This window comes from Canis aureus, chromosome 19, assembly GCF_053574225.1.
Source record: "Canis aureus isolate CA01 chromosome 19, VMU_Caureus_v.1.0, whole genome shotgun sequence".
Taxonomy (NCBI): Eukaryota; Metazoa; Chordata; class Mammalia; order Carnivora; family Canidae; genus Canis; species Canis aureus.
The window spans coordinates 6,788,591-6,811,248 of record NC_135629.1 but is presented as its reverse complement, the minus strand read 5'-3'; the positions used below and the strand labels follow the sequence as shown (position 1 = coordinate 6,811,248).

Genomic DNA, 22,658 nt, shown 5'->3' with positions numbered 1-22,658 from the left:
GGCTTCACTGGAATCTGCAGCCCCTGGGGAATAGATGGGCTCATCTAGGGAGACAGTCTAGCCAGAGAAGGGAAGGGGCCTCTGTACTTCCCCCTCATGGAGTGTAAGGGTGAGAGCCAGACTGCCTTGGGTGGTCTTGAGCAACTCACTTAATCTCTGATCTATTCCCCATCTGTAAAGAGGGCCCAGGAATAGTACCTACCGCAGAGGGTCCACGTATGGAATCAGGTGCCTGCTATGGAGCGTGTCATGGAAAGCTTGGGATGGAGTGGTCCTCCTACACCGGGGGGGGCTCCATGGGCATATGCCTGGCTAGGCAAAGCCCCCCAGTACCGGGTGGGTCAACCAGGTTTCCTGGGTGGTCACTGATCGCCTTCAAACTGCCCACAGGTGCCTCTTGTGATCAAGGCCCTGCAGCGGCAGCTTAAGGATCGGAGTGTCAGGGCCCGCCAGGGCTGCTTCAGCCTCCTCACTGAGCTGGCGGGTGTCCTCCCTGGCAGCCTGGGAGAGCACATGCCTGTGCTGGTAGCAGGTAGGATGGACTGCAACCAGGTACTTGCTGCCTGGGCTCTTCTAGAACCCAGACCCCAGACCCCAGGGCTCTAGCCCCATGGGTGCCCCAGCTCAGCAACTTATGGTGGCTTGCCACTGCCAACAGTGAGAACAAAGCTGGGGTACTGGCCCTACTTCCTGGTTTCAGAGGGCTTTCCTGACCTTGCGTCCCTCAGCCCTGGCCAAGCCCTGGCCTTTCAGAATCTGCAGCCTAGGAGCCTAGGGGTCTGGGTCCAGCTCAGATGCCTGCAGGTACTCCACCCCCATTTGTAGGGACTGCCTGTGGCCCTGTAACATTTGCACCCACCCCACAGGCATTGTCTTCTCTCTGGCGGACCGTTCCAGCTCTTCCACTATCCGGATGGACGCCCTGGCCTTCCTACAGGGTCTGCTGGGCACAGAGCCAGCTGAGGCCTTCCACTCACACCTGCCGACTCTCCTGCCACCTGTGATGGCCTGTGTGGCTGACCCTTTCTACAAGATCGCGGCGGAGGCCCTGCTGGTGCTCCAGGAGCTTGTGCGGGCCTTGTGGCCACTGGACAGGCCTCGGACACTGGACCCTGAGCCATATGTTGGAGAGATGTCTGCAGCCACCCTGGCACGACTCCGTGCCACTGACCTGGACCAGGAGGTGAAGGAGCGTGCCATTGCTTGCATGGGCCACCTCATGGCCCACCTGGGGGACCGGCTGGGGGTTGACCTAGAGCCATCACTCTTGCTCCTCCTGGACCGCCTGCGGAATGAGATCACCCGGCTGCCTGCTGTCAAAGCACTGACGCTGGTGGCCGTGTCCCCATTGCGGCTTGACCTACAGCCCATCGTGGCTGAGGCACTGCCCATTCTGGCCTCATTCCTTCGAAAGAACCAGCGGGCCCTGCGGCTGGCCACACTGGCTGCCCTGGACGCCCTGGCCCAGAGCCAGGGACTTAGCCTCCCGCCGTGTGCCGTGCAGGCTGTGCTGGCCGAGCTGCCTGCCCTGGTCAGTGAGAGCGACATGCATGTGGCCCAGCTGGCTGTGGACTTCCTTGCCACAGTGACCCATGCCCAGCCGGCCTCTTTGGCCAAGGTCAGCGGCCCTGTGCTCTCAGAGCTGCTGCGGTTGCTGCGCTCGCCCCTGTTGCCAGCAAGCGTGCTGGCGGCAGCTGAAGGCTTCCTGCAGGCCCTGGTGGGGACCCGCCCCCCTTGTGTGGACTACGAGGAGCTCATCAGCATGCTCACAGCACCTGTTTATGACCAGGCTGCAGATGGCGGGCCAGGCTTACATAAGCAGGTGTTCCACTCTTTGGCTCGGTGTGTGGCAGCCCTCGCGGCTGCCTGTCCCCAGGAGGCGGCAGGCACAGCAAACCGGCTGGTCTGCGATGCCAGGTCACCGCACTCAAGCACAGGGGTCAAGGTCCTGGCGTTCCTGTCCCTGGCTGAGGTGGGCCAGGTGGCCGGGCCAGGCCCCCAGCGGGAGCTGAAAGCAGTGCTCCTGGAAGCCTTGGGGTCCCCCAGTGAGGATGTGAGGGCAGCCGCGTCCTATGCGCTGGGCCGCGTGGGTGCTGGGAACCTGCCCGACTTCCTGCCCTTCCTACTGGGGCAGATCGAGGCCGAGCCCCGGCGGCAGTACCTGCTGCTGCACTCACTCAGGGAGGCTCTGGGGGCCGCCCAGCCCGACAGCCTGAAGCCCTATGCTGAGGACATCTGGGCCCTGCTCTTCCAGCGCTGTGAGGGCGCCGAGGAGGGCACCCGGGGGGTGGTGGCTGAGTGCATCGGCAAGCTGGTCCTCGTGAACCCTCCATTCCTTCTGCCCCGATTCCGGAAACAGCTTGCTGCAGGTAGGGGCACAGGTGTGGGCAAAGGCAGTCCACATCGGAAGTAGGCAGTTTGCATTTGAGCAGCCCACTCAGAGTGAGCTAATTCAAGCAACTGGGTCTGAGACGCACGGTGTGGGTGAGGTAAAGGCGGAGGAGCCATTAAAAACAGTGTTTCCTGAGACTTGCAGGCTCCTCCTGGGAGACTCTGGAATGGAGGAGACAGACTCTTTAAAATGTCCCCTCAAAAAATAAGCTTTTTGTGATGCTACTTTTGTACTCTTTGCTATGGACAGCAGCCTCATGCTCTGGGCAAAAGTTAATAAAAGCAGTTCTCTGCCTGAAGAGTGCAGCTCCCTTGGGCTAGTTTGAGCCAGGAGCAAATGTCAGTGTAGACTAGACTGGGTGCTATACTCCTCGGGTTTGGGGAAGGTTCAGCAAAAACCAGGGGCAGGTTTTGTGTGGCCAGGTAAGGGCATGTCAGGGTATTCCGAAGCTCAGGGAGGAAGAAAGCAGATGAGTAGGACTGTGGGGCTCCTGGGCAAGTGAAAGCCTCTGAGAAAGAAAGGCCTCCAGGTCTTGAGCTGGTCAGCTGGTCCCCATATAGGGTCGGTGGGTGTAGTCATTGATAGAATGTGGGCAAAGTGCTTGGTAGAGTACATGGTATGTAATTAATACTGAGTAACTGCTATCATTGCTATGTTAGTGATTATAGTTAAGCCGTTACTAGATGCCAAGTTTAAAAGAAGCAGCTCTGGTGCACCTGGGTGGCTCAATGGTTGAGGGTCTGCCTTTGGCTCAGGGAGTGATCCTGGGGTCCTGGGTTCAAGTTCCGTATCAGGCTCCCTGCAGGGAGCCTGCTTCTCCCTCTGCCTGTGTCTCTGCCTCTCTCTCTCTGTGTCTCTCATGAATAAATAAATACTCTTAAAAAAAACAACAACAGCGGCTCTGTGGCCCGCACCACTGTGTGGACAAGAAGAACATATCGAGGACATGGCCTGTGACATTCACAGGGCTCTTCATGAGGAACCTTGGGAGGCCAGAGTCTTGGGAGGAGGAGGCCCCCTGCCATTTCCAAGCTCTGATTTGTTTCTGCCTCATGTACACTTGAGCCAGCTAACTGGTCACATTTCTTTTTTAGCTGCCTTGGAGCCCAATTCATGGCCTGCTTCTAGCAAGTTTGTGGAACTTCCTAGTTGGCCTCCTTGCCCTCACTCTAGTCTTCCTCTCACTTCCTGTCTGTATTTTTCCTCAGCCTCATCTTTCTTATTTAATTTTTATAAAAGATTTATCTTTTAGAGAGATTAGGGGGAAGGGGCAGAGGGGAAGGGAGAAAGTCTTAAGGATTCTCTCTGCCCTGGTTGTGGAGCCTGACAGGGGCCTCAATCCCATGACCCTGAGATCATGACCTGAGCCGAAACTGGGAGTTGGACACTTAACTGACTGTGCCAGCCAGGTGCCCCATCATATTTCTCATTTTAGAGTCACTTAATCCTGTTCTATTGTCCATGTCTTCATCAGCCACCTGAACCAGCCAGGATAGAGAGAGAAAGAGGAAAAAGCTGCAAATCTGAAGTCACTAACTTTTTCCCTTATTCACACCCTGGCACCCAAATGTTAACTTCTTCCCAAGTCTTGAATGTAAAGTCTACATGATGGGAATAACCTTCACCCGTCACTGTTGTGTGCTGGGGGAAGAGAGGAGCAAGCAACTCTGGTTTGTTTCTTCCACCATGGTGGGAGATGTATTCCCTTTCTTTTCTTCACCTTTTCTACTCAGCAAGCAGAAAACTAAAATTAAGTGAATTCTCCATTACCAAGCTTCGGGGGTGTTCTGAATTCTCTTGGATTCCCCTTGGCCCTTGGCCAGCTGGAGCAACCACCTGTCCCCTGCTTCGAGAATGCAGGCCTTAGGACAAGGGCTCAGCCAGGGCTCAGAATCAGCCATTGAATTCTGGATTTGCTGTATGACCTTAGATACAAACTTGACCTTTCTGGGTCTCTTTCCTCATCTGTAAAATAGAGCTTAATAATATTCTTATTAATAATTTGATTATATTAAATTGTTCATATTAATGTTTATTATTTAATCTATATATCTATAATTGATATAATTAATATTTAAAAATGGATAATTTCTCTACTAGACAGAGACCAAGAAGGTGAGAAACCTTTATCTAAAGGATCTAGGGTTATTTCAGAGACCCTATCAGTTGCAGAGGGGAAGGTCCTTAATAATAATCAAATATAAAATTTTGATTTCTATTACCATTTAATTAATGAATTAATAGGACCATCATGAAGATTAATTGAGATAACACATCTGAAAAATAAAATGCCACCCTAAGGCCTGAGCAGAGGTCTTTCTCTGGGCTGTGGATTGATCACTGCCTTGGGTTCTTGGTTCTCTGCTTGCATCCTGCAGTGTGGTGACCTGAGAATCGACAGTTTTCCTGTCAGCCACAGCAGGGAGAATTTGGGGATAAATTTTAGGCTGCCAAGGGAAATGGGAGCATTGATTTCGCCAAACATGGATACTTTGAATGGGGAGGGGTGCAGTTCTGTTTCCTGGGGAGGCAGAGAGCCTTGGTGCCTTCCTACCCGCGGGTGTCCGAGATCAGCTCTGCCACTCACCATGCTGATGCCTCTTGTCCTGCAGGTCAGCCACACACACGGAGCACGGTTATCACAGCGGTCAAGTTCCTCATCTCTGACCAGCCCCATCCCATCGACCCCCTCCTGAAGAGCTTCATCGGTGAGCACTCACTTCCCTTTGCCCCCAGCCCCATTCAGTGTCCGCTCCCAGCCTTGGAGTCTGGGCTGATTTCCCTTACACAGTAGCCAAGGGGAGTTGGACACCCGAGAGGCTACATCACTCCCATGACAGGCAGCAGGGCACAGGTGCAAATCCCTGTGCTGGCATTGAATAGCTAGGTGAGCCTAGCCTGCTACTTCTCATCTCTGAGCCTCAGTTTTCTCCTCTGTAGAATGGGGGATAAGAAACCCTTATCTGAAAGATCTAAGGTTATTCCAGAGACCCTATTGGTTACTGAGGGGAAGGTCCTCCCTGGACATGCAGGCTCTTAGAAGTGGAGGACCACCAGCCTCTCACATGCATTGACCTCAGCGGGCACCACGCTGGGCAGACTGGGGTTGGGGAGAGTGGTTTCCCAGCTCATCTCTTGTCTGAGGAGCCTTCTGTCTGGAGGAGCCCAAGTAGCCTTCACTGGTGAGCCTTCTTTTGGGGGGCTCTGCAGGACCAGGCTCTTCCTAGAAAAGGCAGACATTCAAGGCTCTGAGGATGTAGGCCTGTCACTGGACCACACTGGCGTCTGGTCCTCCTCCTCCAGGCAGCTTAATGGAGTGTGGAGGGTCTTGGGTTGGCAGCCTGGCTCTGCTCCTCGGGCTGTGTGAGCATGGACAGACCATCTTATCCCCAGCTATAAAATGGAGGTGCTGATCCCCATTTGCCTGGGCACTGTTGTGTGAGACCAGGTGTCAGCAGAGGTGGCCACACTCTGGATTGAAGAACATGTCCAGAAGCCACAGCAATATCAGTAGCAACTTCATTCCATCCCCTGACCCAGTGGGCACGCACTGCTGCCAGTCCTGATTTCCTTCACCTTGCCTGAGTTGCCATGGCTGGCAGCCCCAGGGACCTATGCCTGGGTGTTTGGTTCTTCTTGTTGTATGTTTGAACCAGTTTTTGAGCTCTCACTGTGTATCACGTACAAAGCTAGGTCCTTTAATACACCTCACCATGGTTCATTCTCAAGGCACGCTGCATGGTGTGTAGGACTGGCCACATCTTACAGAGGAGGAAACAGGCTAAGATAGGCTGGAACTCAGGTCTTGCCAGCTCTCCCATGGCTGTGTTCTCAGAGAGAATGGAGGAATCCAGGAACCAGCAGAGCACAGTGCAAGGGGCAGAGGTTGCCTGTCCTATCGGGAGGTGCTTGATGGTAACTCTGATCACCTGATTAAGATAGAGAGTTCCAGGTTTTTCCACTCTAAAATTACTTTTTCCTGGGGCACCTGGGTGGCACAATTGGTTTAGTGACTGATTCTTGGTTTCAGCTCTGGCAGTGATTTCGGGGTCATGGGATTGAGCCCCACATTGGGCTCTGCGCTCAGGGTGGAGTCTGCTTGGGACTCTCCCTTTCTCTCTGCCCCTCCCCCATGTCTCTCTCAAACAAGGTCTTTCAAATTTTTCCTTTGGAATGAATATTTTTGAATCTGTTGAAATATTCTCTTCACCGAATTTCTGCCCACATTTAGCATCCATTGTGATTTCTTTCTTGCCCCAGTGATTTCTGACAATTGCCAAATGGTGACTTTCAACTCCAGCATTCCTTTCATATTTGTTAGTTTGCCTTCTGCTCTCTGGAGGAACTTTTCTTTCTCTCTCATTTATTTATTTATTCACTGATTTATTCATATCATTATAGACTCAAGAATTCCTGTTTCATTCAAAGAATTATAATTTATTACTGTCTCCATTTATTTTGATTCTCAAGCTTGTCTCAGATGTGGCCAGCGGAGGCCCTTCAGGCTGGTTCCTGTGTTTCCTACGTTCTGTTGACATGTTTCCATCATCCTTTGAACATATCCTTACTTTTTTAGCACAGTAAGATGCTCTAGACTCACCTTGAACCTTTCCTGCCCTAGCTCAGGAATCTGCCATTTCTCTAAGGAGCTTGGATTCCCTAGAGAATGGTACTCAGGGGAGTACCATTTAGAGGAGAATGGTACTTAGAATCCAAGATCTAGACAGTAGGTGTTCTCATTGCTCCTGGGGTGCTGTTGCTCTGAGGCCCTCTCAGCAGGCAGAACTAGGGAGTATACGTATGTATGAGTGTATGTACTAGACAGACACACACAGTATTTCTTTCCAATTTTAGTATATGTGCTGCCGAAGCGAGCACTCACACAGTATTTCTTTATAGGGCTTTTCTCTTTAGCCTGAGGACATCTAGTCAAAATTCTTTGGAAGTTACTTGGATGAGTTGTTTTTCATAACCTGGTAGTTATGTTGATCACTTGAAATACAGTTAGGGGTTTTGTTCTTGTGTTTTTTTAGGGATTCCCCTCATTCTTGATTTCATTTACAGAGCATATAGAACATTAACACAGTTATTAAAAAATCTAAACTATACAAAAAGGTATACTTAGAAGTGCTGTGTAAATGTGGAAGTTTTTTTTTAACTTCTCTGATCTTTAGGAGTTTTATCTATAATAATATCAAGTTAACATTTACAGAATCCTTGCTCTGTGCCAGGCCCTCTATATATTTTATTTATTGTTCTCTCTCTTTCTCTTCTCTCTACATATATATAGAAATAGAGATCTATATCTTTATGTAGATATCTTTATAGAGATGTATATAGACATATATCTATAGATAGAGATGTATCTAGCTATATAGAGATAGAGATATATATGTCTCACAGCATTTTATTTTTTTTTAATATTTTATTTATTCATGAGAGACACAGAGAGAGAGAGAGAGGGAGAGGGAGAGGAACAGACACAGGCAGAGGGAGAAGCAGGCTCCATGTAGGGAGCCCGATGTGGGACTCAATCCCAGGTCTCCAGGATCACACCCTGGGCTGAAGGCGGTGCTAAACCACTGAGCCACCTGTCCTGCCCACCTTACTGCATTTTATTTTTTATTTTTTTATTTTTATTTTTTTTTACCTTACTGCATTTTAAATCTTAAACACGGTCCTATGCTGTGGGTACTGCAATTACTCCCATTTTATAGGTGAAGACATTCAGGCTATCCAAGGTCCCATAGGAAGTGGTGGGATCTGGATTTGAACCCAGACCAGATTCTAGTTCACATTTTTATCTGGGCTTTGAGGGCCCGTTGTGCCTGGTAAAAAAAAGTAGATGCTCTGAACATGTTTGCCCCATTCAGCCAGGTCTGCCCGGCTCACATTACCCAGATAAACGAGGTTGGGGGTGGAGGTGGTTTGTGTCTTGGCTGAGCCATCCCTCCAGCCCTCCCCTCACCTTTCCACCAGGAGAGTTTATGGAAAGCCTACAGGACCCAGACCTGAATGTGCGCCGGGCCACTCTGGCTTTCTTCAACTCGGCTGTGCATAACAAGCCTTCACTGGTCCGGGACCTGCTAGATGACATCCTGCCCCTCCTCTACCAGGAGACGAAGATCCGCAGGGACCTCATCCGAGAGGTGAGGCTGGTGAAGGACAGAGTTGGAAGCCCTGGGTCTGATTGGTGGGGCTGTGGCAAGGATTCTGGTAAACTCCGAGCAGATAAGCATGCGGGTCATGAGACCTGGGTCAAGTCCTGTTCCTCCGCTTGCTGGTTGTGTGACCTGGGCACATTGGCCTAGGACCACTTAATCTGCTCTGAGCCTCAGTTTTTCTTAATTGGGCAAAATGAAGAAAATAGTTTGTGTCTGCATCATGGGGTTGTTGAGAAGATTCAATGAGTTATGTCCTGCAGGTGTGCAGAACTGCTCCTGGCGCACAGTCAGCACTCAGGGAATGTTGGTGGTCTTATTATCACTCAGCATTCAGCAGATGTTCACTGAGTGCCAGCCCTGTGTCAGAGTGCCAGGATCAGAGCTGGACCAGACATGGTTTCTGCCACCAGGGAGCTCAAGGCCTCCTCAAGGATAGAGACACCCAGTCTGCTGATTATCTAACTGATTTAGAGCGCACTGGGTATAGTAAGGATTTAAGGGGCAGAGATTAAAGGTGACTTAACAGCTGTCATCCTGTGATATAATAAAAAGATCTGAAACACCTGGCATTGCTGAGAAGGAAGTGACTGTTTAGAGAGGTTAGGAAAGTTTCCCAAAAGAGGGAGCATTTAAGCTGGGCTTTGAGAGGTGAGGAGTTTACCATTAAGACTGAGCCTGGTTGTTAAAAGCTTCAGAGACCTGGGTTTTTAATTCTAGTTCAGCCACTTACTAGCTGTATATTCTTGGGCAAGTTAATTAACCTCTCAGCCTTAATTTCCTCACATGTTAAAGGGGATTTAATAGTAACACCGTCTTCCTAGGGCTGTTGTGATGCTTGAGTAAAATGTCATTTGTCAAGCACTCAGCACAGTGGCTGGCACATTATCACTGCTCAGTAGACCATAATAATTATTGTTACTATTTTTAAAAAAGATTTTATTTGAGAGTGAGAGGGGGAAAGGGGGAGGCGAGCAAGTGGGTGGAGGAGCAGAGGGAGAGGGAAAAAGAATCTGAAGCAGACTCTGTGCTCAGTATGGAGCCTAACACAGAGCTTGATCTCATGACCCTGAGATCCTGACCTGAGCCAAAACCAAGAGTTGTATGCTGCTACAACAGTATGGTCCCTGCTACCATTATCATCAGAGGGTGTTGCAAGGCTGAATAAAGGCAAGAGATTTGAGAGCTAGAGGCTTGATTCAGGGACAGAACACAGTACTGAACAGGAAAGGTGGTGTGTGCAGCAGGGACCAAGGGGAGTATTCTTACACTCTAGAGTCACATCCATAACACTTGTCATCCTTCCATCCTGCAGGTGGAGATGGGGCCCTTTAAGCACACAGTGGACGATGGGCTGGATGTGCGGAAGGCAGCCTTTGAGTGCATGTACTCGCTGCTTGAGAGTTGCCTGGGCCAGCTGGACATCTGCGAGTTCCTGAACCATGTGGAGGATGGCCTGAAGGACCACTATGATATCCGGGTAGGATGAGCCCCCTGCCGGACCTATGCCTACTCCATACCAAGGGGACGGGCCATCACTGGGGCCCGCTGCTTGTTTGTCCTCTACTCTCCACCCCAGGCACCCCCATGAAAATAACTGCTTTGTTCTTTTTCAATAAGAAAGAGAGCCAACCTCTCAAACACCTTTAGTGGGAGTTTACACTGGGTGAGCTCTTGGGAGGATGGTTTAGCAGTAACTAGAAACTTTTAGAATTCTCAGACACACTTTTGATCTGGCAGTTCCAGCTCCATGAATAGAACCTCTGAACTCACTCCTAAACCCACTCTGAATTTTTATGTTCAAGATTGTTCTTCGCAGCTCTGTGGGAGTTGCGGACAGCTGGCATCTTCCTGAATCTCCACCCATCAGAAGTGACTCAGTAAACAGGGTACCTCTGGTCATGGATTGCTAGCCGCACGAAGAAGAGTGAGCCAGGTCCTGTGGCACTAATGTGAGAGACAGCCAGGACCCACTGTCCATTGATAAAAGCCAGTTGTTTTTACAGGCATTTTTCCCATGCTTTTCTGTTCTCACACATTCTGGCCACATGGCCCTCTTGCCTGCCCTTCTGGAGCACAGGACAGGACAGGGCCTGGGCATCAGTGTAACATTTTGACCCCAATGTCTGGGCTCCTCTTGGTGTTGAAGAGAGTGGGTATGACATTTTTTGAGACCCCAGAGTTATCTTTTTTTTTTTTTTTTTTAAGATTTTATCATTTATTCATGAGAGACACACAGAGAGAGGCAGAGATACAGGCAGAGGGAGAAGCAGGCTCCATGCAGGGAGCCTGATGTGGGACCCTATCTCAGGACCCTGGGATCACGACCTGAGCCAAAGGCAGACACTGACCACTGAGCCACCCAGGCACCCCATCCCCAGAGTTATCTCGTTGAGTCTGCATCTTGTTCTTGGACAGTGGGTTTATGATGCCCACTTTTCAGGGGAGAGACCAGAGAACTGCCTAGTTTAAGGGCACCAGTCGGTGGGTGGAGGAACCCTGGGTCCTGGCGTGTGCTGTGTGATGCTGTGCTCTCTTCTACTCTGGCCCCAGCCCCCCTCCTTTACCGTGGGTTGTGGACAGCGGGTGAAGGTGGGTAGGGCATGCAGAATCCAGACAACCCTTCTTTATGCTGTGTATTGTTTGTAGGAACTTAACATTTTCACGAGAGGCCTCCATTATTCTGTAGGCTGCAGTCAGGCCTGTAGATAGATGTGTTTAGCTGGCTCACACAGAAGCTTGTGTGTTTTTTTTTGTTTTGTTTTTTAACCTGTGTGCCTACATTTAAAAGTTGAGAGATCTTACATGAAAATCAGAGTCACTTTAGCACACAGGCCGTCAGCCCTGGGCCACGTTCCCACAGCCACAGTTGGCTGGCGCTGACAGCTGCTGTATGGAGCGTGGACTCCTTACTCCTGCCCAGTTACCCTCTGGCCCTCTTCACTCATGGACATACCTGCCTGGCCCTGTGAGCATCTGAGCTGGAGAATCGCACCTTCCCTGGTGCCTCTTCTGATCTGATCCTCCTCAGGTCAGCCAAGGGTAATTGGCCTGGCAGCTCTTGTCATTCAGTTTATGGATAAGGAAACTGAGGCCCAGAGCAGGAGAGAGTCTAGCAGGGCCCTGGTGGGCATTAGTGCTAGCGTTTGGACCTGAGCTCCAGGCATTGCTACCAGAGCCTCTGATCTTCCTTGGGCTCTGTTCCTTTTGGTCCTGGGCCATTTGACTGTGAACTCTGCCTCCTTCCTCCTGGGCAGATGCTGACCTTCATCATGCTCGCCCGACTGGCTACCCTGTGTCCTGCACCTGTTCTGCAGAGGGTGGACCGGCTTATTGAGCCACTCAGAGCCACCTGCACCGCCAAGGTACCTCCCCACCCCCACCCCACCGAGCCCTGGGCACACCTGTAGATTGTTTACAGTTACCATTTGTAGGTGGCGTATGAAGTGCTTCGTTGTCATAATCCTGTAAAGTATTTCTTATTGTCACCACTGTATACACAGGGGAACAGAGAGGTAAAGTTATTGACCTAGGCTACCCAGCTAGTAAATTGCAGAACTGGGATTCAAACTCAGCTCTTTCTTGCATTCATTAAACATTTCCTGGCTGCCAGGCCTTGTTGCATGGTAGCAGGAATACAGCATTGAATGTGGTGGGTTCCCTATTCCCACATCCTAACTGGGAAGCTGAATCAGACTCTTGGAAAGCTAAAACCCTTTGATTGGTTGATTAATATAGGGCAGGGTTGCTACTAGGCTGGAGTGCCTCAATGATCCAGGGGAGGGATCTGGAGTGGAAGGCCTAGGGGGCTGGTGTTGGGAACAGAGCCTGGCACACCCAGTATGTATCCAGTAATTACCTATTGACTGAAAGAACTAACTTGGGTTTTGAAAGGGTAGAAATTAACCAAAAAGAGGGCAGAGTATTCCAGATTGGACATTAAAGAGGACAGATACCCATAGAACAGTGATTTTCAAGTAACAAAACCTTTTCCAATAAAATGAAATCTTCTGTGGATAAAACAGGTAAGATTGGAAATTTCTTTTTCTTTTTTTTTTTTTTTTTTTTAAGATTTCATTTATTTATTCATGAGAGACACAGAGAGGGAGGCAGAGATAAAGGCAGAGGGAGAAGCAGGCTCCCTGTGGGGAGCCCAATGTGGGACTCGACCCCAGGATCATGACCTGAGCCGAAGGCAGATGCTCAACCACTGATGTCCCAAGATTGGGAATTTCTTAATAGATAGAAACTTATCTTGGAAGTTTCAGTTTGTAACATATGCCTGGTATGAAGTCAAAGGAAACAGTGGTTGTGCGGGGCCATTGCAGTCTTGACAGTTTCAGTGGCCAGATCATTTCTAGGCTTCTTTTGAGCCATTCAGCATGGAGAAAAATCACAGTTCACAGGGAAGGGCTGCAGATTGGTGTTGCAGCATCAGGACAGCCCTTCACTCAGTTGAGATGGCAAGAGGAGATTTGATCTGAGGCCCACACAAAGGCCACTCAGTCTGGCTGCACAGAGGATGCTGTTTGTCCAGTTCTGTGATGAGAACTTGCTGCATCTGTGCTCACAATCCCTCATCCACTGAAACCTACAAAGCTCTGGAAATCAAAAGCTCCCCCCTCCCCCAGAGAGAGGGGGGGGGGGCGCACACATAGCAGAGGAAGAGGGGGAAGCAGACTCCCCGCTAAGCAGGGAGCCCAATGTGGGGCTCGATCCCAGAACTCCAGGATCATGACCTGAGCCAAAGGCAGACACTTAACTGACTGAGCCACCACCCAGGAGCCCCAAACCAAAGCTTTGTATAATAACTTGTTTGGCCACAAAACGTGACTTGAACTGACCTGAGGCTATATATGACTTTTATTTCTCTCTCATTGCAACATTCATAATATTCTTTCATTTTTCATTTAGTAGGGGAAATATTAATGTATTTGATTACAGGATATTGTAGTATGTTGTCTGCACAAGTCACCTTTCTGAAACTCCCCAAAATGCCCAATTCCAAAAGCACACCTGGCCCCGAGGGTTTCGGAGCAGGGCGCCTGGACCTGTGTTAAGTGATTTAACCCTCAGAGCAACTCTATGGGACGGAGGCTCTTATCCTAGAAAGGGAAGTGCAGCTCACAGTGACTACCTGAAGTCACAGCTCTTACAGGGCAGAGCTATTTGAACCCAATACTGTCTAATTCGGATGGCAAGCTCTTAACCTCTACACTGGACCCTTCAAGGGGAGGAGTCTGTGTCTGGGCTCAGCCAGGGGCCTTGAGAGGAATTTGGATATTATTCCATAAGCAGTGGGGGAATTCTGAGATTCTCTGAGTAAGTAGCAAAGGGTGGGGGATGAAGAAACAAGGAAAGCAAGGCAGTTTGGGGAGTGTTTCCATGCAGTTGCCTGTGCAGAAGAGCTAGCACGGTGGGCATCGGAGTCAGGGGTGAGGATGAGGCCAGCTGGGTGACTGTCATGGTGACCCATTCATTGAGTTCAGTCATATGGTACCAAGAACCTGTTTTAAGCAAAGATAGGCTGAATCCTCCTGTCAGGGGAAGGAGATAATTAACATTTTCCAGCATCTGTCACCATCCAGTTATTTATTAATGAAAAGAACGGTGAGCAGTTTAGATTGGCTGGTCAGAGGCCCCCTGTGACCTTGAAGTTGGTTCAAATGACAAAGAATCCCCCTCTGGGGAAATCCAAGGGGTGAAAGTACAAAAGGGTGAAAGCGCAAAAGATGCGTCAGTTTGGAGGCTGGAAGCAGGGGAGCCTGCTGTGATTTAAGCTGGGAAGGATTACAGGTGGCTGAGAGGAATCGGGGGACCAGTGAGGTGGCTGGGGCACAAGGCCGGGCTCAATAAAGCATGGCTCGTTTCCCACCTTAGGTCAAAGCCGGTTCCGTGAAGCAGGAATTTGAGAAGCAAGACGAGCTGAAACGCTCCGCGATGAGGGCAGTGGCTGCCCTGCTGACCATCCCAGAAGTAGGGAAAAGCCCCATCATGGCTGACTTCTCTTCTCAAATCCGATCCAACCCCGAACTTGCTGCTCTCTTTGAAAGCATCCAGAAGGATTCTGCTTCGGCCCCCAGCACAGACTCGATGGATCTCAGCTAGTCCTCCCCCGGCCACCCCGGGGTGGAGGGGGGCCCTTCCTCAAGAGAATGAGGGCCGACCCACTCCTGAGGCCTCACCGCTCCTCCAGCCCCCCTGAGGCTTTTGCTCTTTCCTCATCTCGCTGGGGGCCCTCCTGCTCCTGGTCAGGGCTTACAGTGCCTTCTCCAGGGACCCCAGCTCGAGGCCCCCAGCAGGAGCTGCAAGGCTGCCAACAGTTGGGCCCTTTAACTCAGGACGGTTGTTCAAAGAAACAGGGCATGGACATCTTCCAAGCCCTTCCGCACAAACATGGATGTGATCTCACACTGGGCTGTCTATACTGAGGGGGTCCCTGCCTCACAAAGGACTAAGTCGTGTTTAGAAATCCTCTTGTGCTCACAGCTGCAAAAGTTTAGGAGGCAGCTGGCTGGCCTTCCTTCCCACTTGTCCCATATTTGTCCCTCAGTTCTTCCACTTTCACTTCACTCGCCAATAGGCCAAACATTAGTGCTTTGGCTGGGCATTTTAGAACTTAAGCTTCTCTGAGCTGTTCACATTTTAGAATTCAAAATGCTTTAACCTCTAATTGGGAGTAATGAATCAGAAATTTGGCCTTTTGTAGGGGGTGGTCAGGATAAGGAATTAGATCCAATGTGGGTGGTTTTTAATTTCAAAGCTCTTATGTAGCCAACTGGGAAATAAGCAGAAAGTAGAGCGCCTTTCATGTCACCTGCTAGGTGTAACCAGTTGGTTTGTCTTTCTGAGGAAGGTTTTGAACATATTATTTCTGGTTTTTATAATTGAAGACACAAATATTAAATGATAGGCTAAAGAGTTTTCTGTGCTATCCCAGGTTAATAAAGGAGAGATCATGCAGTGTTACTTTTTTTCTGCACACTTCCTCTACTCAGTAGACCACTGTCCGTATACTTCTCAAGTTAAAGGAATCATGGAATTTAAAGGTTTCTGACTAGGTTTTGAACTGGAGGCAGGCAACCTGTAATTTACCTACCCAATTTAGGGGACTTAAATCCACTCATGGCTAGCATGCCAAGAAAATTATAACCAGGGTAGTATTTGTCACCCAGGTTGATAGGGAAAAACAAATACCCTATAAGCAATGGTCTTGTTCTAGAGTACCACATGCCATATCCCCTGACCATAGTGCCATTCACTACCAGTTCTTGGAAAGAGTATTATAACCTTATACAGACACGCCTCGCTTTGTGCTTTTCAAATAGTGCCTTTTTTTTTTTTTTTTTTTACAAATGGAAGGTTTGTGGCAACTGTGTGGAGCCAAGTCTACCAACACCATTTGCTTACTTCCTGTTGTTTTGTTAATTCTGAATATTTTACTTTTTCATTATACTTGTTATGGTGATCTGTGATCTCCGATGTTACTATTAGTGCCTGAAGATGTAAGTGAACTGCTGCAATCTCATGAGGAAACTTTAAATGGAGTTCTTATGAACAAAAGTTTGAGATGGAATCTACTGGTGAAAATGCTGGTAAAGATTGTTTAACTGAAGAATATTACATCAACTTAATAAAGCAGGGGCAGGGTCTGAGGGGATGGACTCCCAATTTTGAAAGTTCTCTGGGTAGTATTGTCTAACAGTATTGCATGCCACAGAGTAATCATTCTTGACTCAGTCAATGCAGTAAACTTTATGGTCTTAATTTTAAGAAATCATCACAGCCATCCCAGCCTTCAGCAACCACCACCCTGATCAGTCAGCAGCCATCAACATAGAGGCAAGACTTTTCACCAGCCAAGATTACAACTCACAGAAAGATGTTTAGCATTTTTTTGCAATAAACTTATTTTTAAAGGGATGCATTGTGTAGACATGCTACTGCACAGTGTGTAAACGTTAACTTTTGTATGTTTAAATGTTTGACTTGCTTTATCAGTAGTCTGAAACCAAACCTCGGTGTCTCTAGAGATGCCTGTAATTCACAGTTAAATTCTAGCTATCGTGGCCTCAGGTTTAGGGCTATAGTTGAAAAGGCAGTTTGTTAAATCCTGAATACTGATAGAGGCCCAACGGTCATGTTAAGGACCCTACACCTTCAGAAAACTCTTTAGGTGCTGACAAGGTTGCTCTGGGAGCCAGATGCCTGTGCCCTATGAAGAATCAAGTATCCTTTATAAATCCCCTCCAACTGGAATATTCCTCAGAGCATTAATTGGGAAAAGAATAATTTCCAGGAGGTGTCAGTTAAGAAACTAAAAAGTAAATTCAAAGAGGGAAATGCCAGATGGTAGTTTTATGGTTTTATTAACACAAATATGACGCGCACATAAGCTGTTTATTCATTTTCTTCGCTACGCAGCCTGGCATTGGGATTGGTGACTCTGATGGCCAGCTGGGCTGCTCTTTCCACGATGGCTTTGCGGTTCTTGGAGGATACATTGTGAGCAATCTCTGCACAGTAAGATCTGGAAGAGAAGCAGTTAGTGAGTAAGGAGCAAGCCAGATGTGAGCATACACGGAGTTTCCCTGGGAGGGCAGTGGTTTTTGGTCACATCACCTCTAGAGCCACAGCAGAGAAACAATGGCGCTGGCAAAGCTAATACAAGACCCACACAGTCCCAAATCCCAAATTCCTATTCCATGGTACCAGCAGTAAGGCTCTTATTAAAGTTTTCCCTGGCAGTGACAGAAGCACTCTCATGGTCCCCTCTCATTTAATCCTAACAGCAGCCTTGTAATCCAGGTATTGCCTCCATCTTACAAACCATGACCCTTACAGGTGGAAGTGAATTCCCAAGTTAGGTATTTAGAAATGGGACACGGCTAGGATGGCTCAGTCCCAGATTTCAAGTTCAAAGGTTCTCTCCCAATCCTTTCAGTCAACCGGCCCAACACAGTCTCAGGGAGCTTGGACTTGCCCATGAAGTTTTTAAACTCTCTAAGTAGCCAAGAGCGGAATCCAACAGTCTGATTAAACCAAAGGTTTCCTGCCCCAGACATTAACATTTTACTGGTCTGCTGCAGACAAAATTCAATTGAGAAGATTGACTGAAGTCATCCAGCAAGTAGGTATACTTATTTCCTGAATATCTGGGTGCCATATACTGTTCTAACCTCATTCCTCATAGCTGCACCAGGCAGTTTGGTGTGGTTTGGTAACAAATTGGCCTAATGAGCACATTTCAGGGAAGAAGTAATTTTTGACACCATCAAAGATTAAGATGATGATCTAGGGGCACCTGGCTGGCTCACTCAGTAGAGCATGCGACTCCTAGCTCAGGGTCCCAAGCTCAAGCTCCATGCTGGGCACAGAGATTATGTAAAAATTAAAAACAAGGGATCCCTGGGTGGCGCAGCGGTTTGGCGCCTGCCTTTGGCCCAGGGCGCGATTCTGGAGACCCGGGATCGAATCCCACTTCGGGCTCCCGGTGCATGGAGCCTGCTTCTCCCTCTGCCTATGTCTCTGCCTCTCTCTCTCTCTGTGACTATCATAAATAAATAAAAATTAAAAAAAAAAATTAAAAACAAAATTTGTATTTATTTACTTTTTAAGTAAGCTCCATGTCCAACGTGGGGCTTGAACTCACAACTCTGAGATCAAGTCACTTGCTCTACTAAGCCAGCCAGTAGCCCCCAAAATAAAATCTTAAAATAAAAAAGGGCACTCTACCCCTGGCGGAATTTCAGCAAAGAGAGAAAGCAAGCTGTAAGGAATGACTAAGGCCATGGACGTACATAGTTCTTTTTAAGAACTCTAGCAAAATGGGCAGCCTGGGTGGCTCAGTGGTTTAGCACCGCCTTCAGTCCAGGGCCTGATCCTGGAGACCCGGGATCATGTCCCACATGAGGCTCCCTGCATGGAGCCTGCTTCTCCCTCTGTGTCTCTCATGAATAAATAAAGTCTCAAAACAAAACAAAAACAAAAACAACTCTAGCAAAATAGCCTAACAGTGAGACAAGCAACTCAAAGAACTTTTTTGTCTTCCATAAGAGTCCACTCAAGCTCAAAGTAGCTATACTTTGAAATAGTCTGATATAATCTGTTTTCTAACATTGAAATCTTTTTTCTCAAAAACTCCTCAGGTCCTTGTCCACACGTGTATTTAACACTCCAGTCACTATACATATCATCTTAAATACTTTAGTTTCTACCTGGGCATTTTCCACACATAACAATCATTTTAAATGTACATGTAACATTCACCCAGTGCTCGCAATCTCACCATTCACAAATTATATTTCAACAATTCAGTTACTGCTGCAATTATCAGTTTCACAAAGTTTCCCTGCTTTTCATTTAGGGATAAATATCCAGAAATGAACTTGTGGATTAAAGGTCACAGATTCCAAATATTTCTATGGCTCCTGACACAAACTGCCAAGCTAGTATCTTTTTGGCAACCAGCAACATCTGCACAGCAGCATTTCTGCTACCCAACGGGGACTGCATCTTTCTGTCACAATTCTGATCCACCTAACAGGTAGCCACCCCTAATTCCTATGCTCATCCAAGGATTTCCTAAGGAAATTCCCCAGCATTTTAACATCCAGTTAAATTCCCAACCTAGAGAACTCAACCAAAGAGAGAATAATGGCTTCGTTTATTTCTATTACTTGTGTCTACAACTGCTATAGATAAAAGATCTTTGTAAGCACACACACAGATGCTACAATTAGTCACCCTTTCCAAGTCCTAATTAGGAAAACACAAGTCTTCAGTTTCTGTTTAATAGAAGCAAAGCAAATTGTCCTCTGCTTAACCAAAAAACACCATTCCCTCTAACCCAGACTCAAAGCAACTAAATCACTTTCTGTGTTAAATGTTTTCTCATCCCATTGACATAGTTTTGACCCAAGCAGACTACAAGTTTCTCTCACACAGAGCTCATAAATTGTCTTCTCAAAATACTTGGAAGTAATGATGTGAACCCTCCATACACTCTTGCATCTCTACAACTTTGTGCAAGTCACCCTCTGCCAAGTCTTCTTCCTTCCCTCCACCTCAGATCACAGAGCTCTGATCAGGCAACTCGTCTATATTCCTATAGCTTTCTGAAGGAAGACACAGCATAAAGGTGCTCCTTAGGTCTGATACCCCCCCCCCCCCACTTCTACATAAAGCAACATTCTGCAAAAAACTGACAGTAAATACCACAGTGTTTTTATTGTTAGGCAAAGTCCTTCTCTTTGCAGGTCTTGGGTGTCTACACTTTTCAGGACAAGTTCCCTTACCCTGCTCCAGCAAAGGAAACATTTCAAAGCCCCAACAACCATTCTTTAAGCTCCTGAGAGAAAAACACACCTCTTCCAAATGTATTCTATGAAGTCTAGAGTCCCTACTAAAAATGCTCAGATGCAGACTGATTCCTAAACGCAGAGGTGGGACCCAACTCACTTGTTGCACATCAGCAGCACTTCAAGCTCCTTGACGTTGTGGACTAGGAACTTCCGGAAGCCACTGGGCAGCATGTGCTTTGTTTTCTTGTTGCTCCCATAACCAATGTTGGGCATCAAGATTTGGCCCTTGAATCTTCTGCGTACCCTATTGTCAATGCCTCTGGGTTTCCGCCAGTTGCGCTGAAATAAACATGGGAGGGTTAGTTTCTTTGCTAACAACTCTTCCTTTTGAAAGGAAAAGGGGACTCAATGAAAAGTAAATATACCAAATAGTAGCTGTCCTTAAGTATTTCACTACATCTTTCGATTTTTCTTGGTGGAAAATAATAGGGCTTCTGCCTTTGACTACCAGGAATAAGACTCACATCCACACTCCTAATAAACAGAGGAATAGACTACAAACTGACAGAACATGAAGGGATTGTGTACTGTTAAGACTGAGTGGCAGGGACGCCTGGGTGGCTCAGTGGTTGAGTGGCTGCCTTTGGCTCAGGAGTCCCTGAGGAGTCCCGGGATGGAGTCCTGCATTGCCCTCCCTGCATGGAGCCTATTTCTCCTCCCCCTGTCTCTCACGAATAAAGAAAATCTTAAAACAAAACAAAACTGAATGGCATAGGTTTCATCACTGCACTTAAGATGTTAACTTTTCTCATCATAAAATAAGGATCTACTTCTAACAGCCTCCTAAGGCCACCTAAAATGATTCAAGCCTCTAGATAGATGCCTGAAAATAGCCAAGTGCCCCTAATCATTTAATCAAGTGACCGAGTGCCAGTAAGACATACTTGGAGAGCTGGCTTCTAGAGAGCTCTACCACCAACCAGACTGGTCCACCTGCCAAAGGTGATCTGACCAGGTGATGCCAGAAATCCGACAGCCCATTTAGGAACAACCCTCCCACCCCACCCCCCAACGAACACTTCCATCCCGGTACCATATGTATGCACCTTAATTTTGACATATCGGTCTGACTGGTGCCGGATGAACTTCTTGGTCCTCTTTTTAACGATCTTGGGCTTCACCAGAGGTCTGAGGGCAGCCATGATGCCTTCAAGAGAGAGGCAGAGACGGTGTCAAGCAGTCCCGGAAGGAGGTTTCCCTGCTCAAGGCTTGAACGCTGTTGCAGAGTGTCTTCCAATCACCAGCTACTGAGCCAACTGGGAATGGAATGGGTACCTCTGCCAGGCTTGCTGTCCCTCCCGCCTCCGAAGCTGGCAGAATACCAACCACTCTCCAGACGCGATCCTGGGAGGTCAGGGGTCACCGCCCCCGCTGAAGTCAAGGATGCCTGCTAACAGCTGATCTGAGACGGACTGTCCCTCACACGCTCTCGGCTGCCACAGGGCAGCAAATCCCACTTCCACGAGCCGCGCACGGTCCAGTTCCGATCAGTTACGCAGAGCTTGGGCAACCGACACGCACTGGAGTCTTTGTTCCCTCCCCGCAAAATGGGAACGCTATACGGCACACGGGGCGCCCGAGGTGTGCAGAGGAACCTGGGTTTCCCCCTCAGGGGACCTACAAAACCACGATGCCCTTGTAAGATGTTCCTAGGCCCCCCGAACTCTCCGTCTTACCTGGAGATCATCCGAGGATCGATTAAAAACCTTCCTCAATGGGCAGCCCGGGTGGCTCAGCGGTTTAGCGCCGCCTTCGGCCCAGGGCGTGATCCCGGAGACCCGCGCTCCCTGCATGGAGCCTGCTTCTCCCTCTGCCTGTGTCTCTGCCTCTCTCTCTCTCTCATTAATAAGTAAAATCTTTAAAAAAATAAATAAAAACCTTCCTCAAAGCGGCAGCGCACCGCGTTCCCGTCACCGCCTCCGTGGCCGGTAAACGAGCGCACCCGGGCCCGCAGCATTACCTCCTCGAGGACGACCACGCGGCTTTATATTCCCAGAGACCCGACCCGCTCGCTACTGGCTTTCCTGTCAACGCGAACCAAGCGGCTCTCAGCTCGCGTGCCGGTTGTCCGTGTGGCGGTCTGGCCGCAGCGGCAGCCCCGAGACCACAGAACTGCACGGGAGCGTCGGTCGGCGGAAATAGAAAATGCACGCGGCGCGGCACCCATCCCGGGCCAAGGGGACTCGAGTGTCCCGGTCACACGCCGCAGCCCTCGGGTCGCTCCACGGCCCCCACAAGACCCCCTAGGCCAGACACGAACAACGGCCCTCACTCCCAGGGCTCTGACAAGCTGCCCGCGACCCTCAGAGACGTCAGGCGGCTCCGGGGCACGGCAAGGGGCCCTGGGAGGCCAACCTCCGCCAACGGCTGGGCCGCTGCGCTCTGCTCCTGAACGCACCCCAGCCCACCGACAGGGACAAAGGCCACCAGGACTGCAGCTCGGAAGGGCAGGCCGCCTGACCAGGAAGCGACAGGACCCGACGAACACCGCACACCCGCGGATGGCTAGAGATTAAAACTCACCCAGCGATCGATGGCTGCCACCTCCGCAGGCGGCGCCGAGGAAGAGAGGGGAAGGTGGCGCGCGAGGCCTGATGGGACTTAACCTCTGGGTCCTGGCAGGGGAAAAAAAGAGCGCTTCCGGGTCTTGGTCCCTCAAAGAAAAGAAGGACACTTCAGGGAAATAATACGGAAAAAAGTCCAGAGATAACTTTGTTTTCCTAGAGATTAATATTTGGGAGT

At 49.0% G+C, this 22,658-nt stretch overlaps 2 protein-coding genes and 1 non-coding gene across 6 annotated transcripts in view; 1 reads left to right on the top strand and 2 right to left on the bottom strand.

Annotated features, from left to right (window-relative positions):
- CAND2 (cullin associated and neddylation dissociated 2 (putative)) overlaps positions 1 to 16,476 on the top strand; it is a 34,131-nt gene extending 17,655 nt beyond the window's left edge. For all 3 annotated transcript variants that reach the window (XM_077857754.1, XM_077857752.1, XM_077857753.1), the window contains exons 9-15: positions 391 to 532; positions 867 to 2,369; positions 5,005 to 5,100; positions 8,372 to 8,541; positions 9,869 to 10,033; positions 11,811 to 11,918; positions 14,434 to 16,476. In XM_077857754.1, coding sequence (XP_077713880.1) covers positions 391 to 532; positions 867 to 2,369; positions 5,005 to 5,100; positions 8,372 to 8,541; positions 9,869 to 10,033; positions 11,811 to 11,918; positions 14,434 to 14,661 — 2,412 coding nt within the window. In that variant the 3' untranslated portion in view covers positions 14,662 to 16,476. The remainder of the gene's footprint in view (positions 1 to 390; positions 533 to 866; positions 2,370 to 5,004; positions 5,101 to 8,371; positions 8,542 to 9,868; positions 10,034 to 11,810; positions 11,919 to 14,433) is intronic.
- Positions 16,477 to 16,905: 429 nt separating this feature from the next.
- Positions 16,906 to 22,584, bottom strand: RPL32 (ribosomal protein L32). 2 transcript variants are annotated; one of them, XM_077857763.1, is made up of 4 exons: positions 22,440 to 22,584; positions 20,963 to 21,063; positions 20,014 to 20,195; positions 16,906 to 17,083 (listed from the first exon to the last, which is right to left on the bottom strand). In XM_077857763.1, exons 2-4 carry the CDS (start codon positions 21,056 to 21,058, stop codon positions 16,954 to 16,956), a joined length of 408 nt encoding a protein of 135 aa, XP_077713889.1. In that variant the 5' UTR covers positions 21,059 to 21,063; positions 22,440 to 22,584; the 3' UTR covers positions 16,906 to 16,953. The 2 variants fall into 2 exon arrangements, with proteins under 2 accessions (XP_077713889.1, XP_077713890.1); XM_077857764.1 differs by lacking the exon at positions 22,440 to 22,584 and adding an exon at positions 21,593 to 21,722.
- Positions 21,131 to 21,270, bottom strand: LOC144291323 (small nucleolar RNA SNORA7). The gene has a single exon (XR_013358623.1). It is a non-coding gene; the product is annotated as a small nucleolar RNA SNORA7 (small nucleolar RNA).
- Positions 22,585 to 22,658: the final 74 nt, after the last annotated feature.